Source organism: Xiphophorus maculatus, chromosome 3 (assembly GCF_002775205.1).
Source record: "Xiphophorus maculatus strain JP 163 A chromosome 3, X_maculatus-5.0-male, whole genome shotgun sequence".
NCBI classification, from domain to species: domain Eukaryota; kingdom Metazoa; phylum Chordata; class Actinopteri; order Cyprinodontiformes; family Poeciliidae; genus Xiphophorus; species Xiphophorus maculatus.
Window position 1 is genome coordinate 31,525,939 of NC_036445.1, and position 6,116 is coordinate 31,532,054.

At 35.5% G+C, this 6,116-nt stretch overlaps 1 protein-coding gene across 1 annotated transcript; it reads right to left on the reverse strand.

The window, feature by feature from the left end:
• Positions 1–1,292: 1,292 nt before the first annotated feature.
• LOC111608168 lies at positions 1,293–3,469 on the reverse strand. The gene is made up of 5 exons (XM_023331392.1): positions 3,428–3,469; positions 2,844–3,203; positions 2,628–2,688; positions 1,923–2,076; positions 1,293–1,560 (listed from the first exon to the last, which is right to left on the reverse strand). The coding sequence occupies exons 2-5, from the start codon at positions 3,144–3,146 to the stop codon at positions 1,428–1,430; spliced, it is 651 nt and encodes a 216-aa protein (XP_023187160.1). The 5' UTR covers positions 3,147–3,203; positions 3,428–3,469; the 3' UTR covers positions 1,293–1,427.
• Between the last annotated feature and the right edge of the window lie 2,647 nt (positions 3,470–6,116).

A 6,116-nucleotide genomic window follows, 5' to 3' on the forward strand; every position in this document is an offset into this window, starting at 1 on the left:
ACAGTGGTGTATTCATGAACATATTTACATAATGCCATGATTCAATGTGCATTTGCCATTTCAATAAAGAATAAAACAATTTAATTTAAATTTTTAGGCATTTTACTGTAAAGGCAAGCTTTGATAAATCAGTAATTGTCAAACTCCAGCTACAGATTTTTTACTTGTACAAAACAAACATGTTTATTACAGTGTACTATGTCAACTCTGCTATGGACAGCATAGACAATATGCAAAAAAAAAAAAATCTAACAGACTAAATTATTTTTATTTCTTTAATAAGCTGTCTTAATACTCTAGTACTTGAGATTAAAATATTTCACTTAAAAATACACAAAAAGTGAAAGAAAAAAGTATATTACATTACAAATTGATTTATATTATACCAGCAGCAGAGCACAGGCAGGGGTTCAGTATGCTGGTCAACCTGCACAGTAAAAAAAAATTCCGTAAAAAAACAGGAAAATGTCCTGGTAATTTTCTGCCAGTACATTTTCTGTTTTTTTACGGAAATTCTGGTCATAAGTTTTCCGTAATTTAACAGCATTTTTTATGTTAAATTTACCAGCACTTCTGTTAATCCATAATTGAAATTTTCCGTATTTTTACAGTACATGTCCTGTATATTCACAAACACTTCTGTAAATAATGAATTGAAATTTTCCGTTTTTTTACAATATGTATTAAAACATTCCGTAAAAAAACAGGAAAACATCCTGGTAATTTTCAGCCAGTACATTTTCTGTTTTCTTACGGTATTTTCACAGTTTTTCAATGTTAATTAACTTGCATTTCTGTTAATCCCTAACTAAAATTTTCCGTATTTTTCCAGTAAATCTGTAGTATATTCACAAGCATTTCTGTTACTTAAAAACTTGTATTTTTGACATTCAAACCATTCAAGTCTGTGTTAGACATTGACTAAGTAATAAATATAAAGCACTACATTTTAAATAAACATAAATTTAAGCAAAACTCAACTTCTTATTCAAAAGGACATTTAGACCATGAAATTTAGTGTTAAAATAGCTCATGCAGATGGGTTAACAATGAAACCATAAACAATCCATTTGCAAATTTTATTTTGCAGTTCATGGTTTTTCAATACCATATCAACACATCATTACAATATAATTACAAATTGCATTCTCAATTATATATTCAGTCAAACATATTTTTAAAGTTGTTAAGGTCAATGTAAAGTTCATTCTTGAGTCCAGACTTTGAAGTCAATTTAATAATTTTGTTAAGTTTAATTTAATTAACACAATCCAACACTAACATTAAAAAAAATACAATTTTAATCTTGCAATTTGCATTACAAGATTAAAATCACAGGTGTAAACAAGGACCAACATCCAACTACTATTTTCTGAACTGCTGTCAACATAACAGAGAACATTATGAAGCATCACCTTTTACAAGAATCAAATTTTCCATGGACTGTCAAAGTCATACAGTTCATTTACAAACTTGAGCAGTCGGGGTGGAATGTGATGATGCTTCTTCCCCTTCATTTCAGCCTTTGACCCTCGTTTGGGGTTTAAGCCCAGAAAGACTCTAAAAAAAAAGGGAATGGATACTTGAGTTTAACATACAGACAGATGCGTCCAAATTACATTATTGCAGCTGAACAGTTGCAAATAACTTCTTGACAATCCTCAACTATGACTAATTTGAATGAACAATCACTGAAACAACAAAATTGTTAGTACACTTCTTTTAATGAAGGCAAACCCGTAACAATCACTGAAGTTACTTGAAACTGATAAAATTGTAAAAAAAAGGGGAAAAAAAGATTGACTGAAAATTAAACAATGAAAATAAGACAATGCTTCTGAACTGTGTTTCAAAAGCACAGAATTAATCAATTATTATTGCTCAGACCAAATAATTCAAAATATCAACAAAAATATACCAACCTTTGTATAAATTCCAGTGTCAGGGACATGTCTTTTGGATATTTTATGTTCAAGACATAAAACATGGAGAAGGCGTAGCTTAGGGCAGCGATGGGTGACTTGATGTGGTCATTCACAATCATTTGGTCAACAGCAACTTTAAAAAGCTGTTCACCTAAAGAAACAAATCATTAATACAAGAGTTTAAGATCCACCACAGGTGACCAAAACATGTCCAAAATATGTTCTAAATACGCGCAGTAATTATATAGAAAATGTTTTATTATATTAATTTTCATATGACTTTTTTTTCACGTACCTGTCAACATATTTTTCTCTGTCCTTACATTTATTCAAAATACTGTATAATCCATGGGTGTCCAAAGTCGGTCCTCAAGGGCCGGCATCCTGCATGTTTTAGTTCTCCCTGGTTTAATGCACGTGGATCAAATGATGGCTCATTAGAGGCCTAAGAGGAACATTGACTTGCTGAAAGGTTGTTACTACCACCAGGGAGAGAATAAAACATGCAGGATGTCGGGCCTCCAGGACCGACTTTGGGGACCACTGGTATTCAGTTCCAACAATGTGTATGATATTGCATCAAAATGTATATTAGCAAACTTTAACATTATTTGAAGGTTATTCTAGAAAACATAGTACATATAGAATTTTGAATCAAAAGTTTAACAGACTGAGGAAAGCAAAATAATAATAATTGCACACCCATTATAAAGATGCATGGGGTGCTTGGCAGGTCAAGATCAGGACTCTCTGGATGCAGCAGCTAAGGAGAGAAAAGAAAATATACACAAAATAGAGAAATGTAAACACCAAAGCATGTAAATCTTCTAATAATGGACGGAACTAAACAGCTAATGTTTAAAAGAAATAATTGTTAATATTTTTGGACAAAAAGAAATGTTTACAGTGTAAATTTACCTCATTTTGACAAAATAGTTGGGCTGGTTTCTCCTTGAAGAATTTTGCGATTCCACTAATCACCTGGACAGCATCACTTCCTGGAATATCCACCCCTCTGGACCCAAGGAAGTCCTTTATTGTCTTTTCTTTCTTTGACAATTCCTCTGCCAGTCTGGTTTGTACTGGGAAGCCAAGAAGGGTGGTTGTGTGATCAAACAGGTGGATTGCTTCAAAGAGAAAAGGCCAGTCTTCTAATAACTTGCTGATGGAGTTTCCTCTGTTGATTGCTGCTCGCTGGATGCTATAGGTTTCAGCCATCATTCTTCGAACATCAGACTCTGGAAAATGATTTGTTTGGAAGGCAGTTTTCAGTTGTTCCTGTGTAGACATTGTACATTCATGCTGAATATCTTGAAGAGTTTTCATTTCAGTTGCTATCTCTGTCACAGTGGAGGCTGGAACTAAATACTTTGCTTGCAAGCCCAAGTAAAATATGGCCAGATTTTTTGTATAGGTACATTTACCATCATTACTTTCATTTACTTTCAAAGCCTGGTCAACATTAGCATCTCCTACATTTTCTGAACTACATGGTGCCTCACCTGAGCTTGACTGTTCTGAAACCGTTTCCTCAAGATGCTGTTCTGCAACGTCACATAAATGCACAGCTGATATTTGACTTTCATTCCATCCCCTATGATACCTGGAGATGTGAGATGAAAAAGATGGTTTCACATGAAACATTTTGGAGCACCCATCAAAAGGGCAAGTTATTGCTAAACCTTCTTCTATGTGGCCACTTAGATGAGAAATTATCCCTTTGACATCCACATATTCTGTTGTACAAAAATTGAATGAGCATTTTAACTGTACAGATAGAGTTCGATTTTGGGTTTGACTGGTCTTTAAGTCTGAATGTGTTCTTGACATGTGAACAGCAAAGCAACGATATGAAGAAAACCTTCTTCCACATTTTTTATGACCACAGGAGAAAAATACATTATGGACATGTCTGTGAGATCTGCAATGCTTCAAGTATGTGGATGATGAGATGCATGTAAATGTGCAAATATTACACACATACATAATGTCTTGGCTTTGTTGCAGTAACGTATGACTGCAAGAAAGTAATTTGTAAGGTGGGCTTTAGGTAACCAAAAAGTATGAGGTTACAAAAAGGCTTATCAGTCAAAATTTCTAATTAAATGCAAACCAAAATGCTTTATGTATATCAGTTTTTGGGCCTCCTAATGCTCATTCCCTTTTTTTCTTTCAGGAATATGTAAATTAATTGTCCATATCCTGACTGACTTCAAAACAAATTTATCACTGGCTGAAAAAGATAATGTTCAAACAAAAAACGAACCGGAAGAGAACAAAGCTGGAGTCTGGACGTAAAAACTATCCTGTCAAAGTAAGAAAAAAAACCCCCACCTGCGTCTCACACCCAGGTTATCAAATTGTGCTTAACAATTAAAATAACTACAGCCTGACATTTAAGAATAAGCACAAGCAGTATGACGCCGTGAACTGCTAACTTTCACGCGCTATTTATCAACAGTTTGGATATTGAAAAGAAAAAAACGCAAAACACCAAAGGCTAAATCAAGAAAACTCACAGCAGACGACGACTGTCATATATATCAATAATTTGGGGGGCTATGTGAGACACATTCTTATTAAGATGGTCGAAAAAATCAAGCTAGCAAGTTCCTCAAGAGATAAATGCAAAAATGGGCGCCGTACTTGGAGTGTGGGGAAAAAAAGAGAAAAGCGGTCACCGTTATAAATAACCTCGTCTTACTTTTACATTTCAGAACCAAAAACGGTATTTAAAAAATATGAGTAAAAACATTTTTAGTAAAACGAATGCAAATTTATACCGTATTTACAAGAAGATAGCGGTTCGCCAGTCTGAAATATTATCTATACTAATACTATGTTTTGTTTTTTTAATTTAAAAAATGTTTATTGATTTACTTTACATTACCCCAGAGGTGCCAAAAACCGATTACTCCAACTTCTAAGTCCAACCTGGGTCCAGGATACACATTCAGTGTCGGAGAGAGAGCTTTGAATGGCTACAGAACAAGATTTTGCGCTTCGTGCAGGTTCTTGTTCCCATGATGCAATGCGCCAAATTGAAAATACGGGAAAAATACCTGTAAAATGTAAAAACGGAAAATTCCTTCAAATTTCTACTGTACATTTTACCGTTTTTTTACAGTTTTTTTTTACAGTGTGGGAGCAGTTTGGTGACTGGGTCTTCTGAGCCGTCCGGGTAGCCACAAGCTGAGGTAAAGGATAAAAATTATATAAAAGTATAATAGAAAATACATCCCTGATTCATTCACATTGAGAAAACCCATATCTTCAACAAAACAGTGCATTGACTTGTAGCATCTATACACTGAGACTGTGGAGATGAGCTGCGAAACAGAAGTCTGAAAAAAACTAGTTCTGATCCTGACCTGTCCTGATGAAATCCTCTGGTCTTTCCTTCTAACAGCGGTTTCAATAATCCTCTCCTCATACTGATGTCGTGTTTCTTTATTTCAACGTAGAATATTAAAAAAGAGGATCATTTTATGCTAGCGTTGGACAAAACGTTTGGCTCTTTTCCTCTTTAATCTTGCCCGGGATCTTCCGAGTCCTTGGCGAGTGACGCTCTCCGTGCAGCGACGTGCAGCGACCGCGTGCTGGTAAAACGAAACAACAACAAAACGTGTTGACGTCACAGATCACAGAGTTTAATCTCATACAAAGCAATCGACAACAAAACTGCAGAGGAACAGAGATATGCATTTTCTCATAAAAATAAGACACACAAGGGAAGACACACGAAACACATAAGACAGACAAAGGCGCCCACGTGGAGTAAAAAGATGGAAAAAAACTCTCTGTTTGCTTGCTGACCTGTACTTTTTAAATGAAAAAGGTGTTTCCCTATTTAATATATGCAGTCAAGGCGTTCCGTTCTTTGACCTATTAGAAACTCCGTAGGGACTCAGAAAACTTGGACAGTCCCCTCATCATGGCAAAGGTGTCTGTTTTTTTTATCTAAGTAAGAGGGCGGACCACTTCGTGCCCATCGCTGCCTGATACGGAAGATCCCTGGCGCCAAACGTCCTAAGATGAGATTTCACAGACACCTCCGTAGCCCCCCACTCCCATTGGAATGCAAATTTATTGCTCTGTTGTGTCAATGGGGAAGGAAAAGGCCCTGCTTCCCCCATGCTCCACAGAAAACTGTTCCAAATAAAGTGTTGGCTATCCCTTTACACATGTCGT

Coding starts and splice junctions, on each gene's coding strand:
- LOC111608168 (XM_023331392.1), bottom strand. CDS start 3,146: ATGATGGCTGAAACCTATAGCATCCAGCGAGCAGCAATCAACAGAGGA. Junction 2,077..2,627: donor CCCATGCATCTTTATAATGG/GTGTGCAATTAT, acceptor TTGTTTCTTTAG/GTGAACAGCTTTTTAAAGTT. Junction 1,561..1,922: donor ACACTGGAATTTATACAAAG/GTTGGTATATTT, acceptor CTTTTTTTTTAG/AGTCTTTCTGGGCTTAAACC.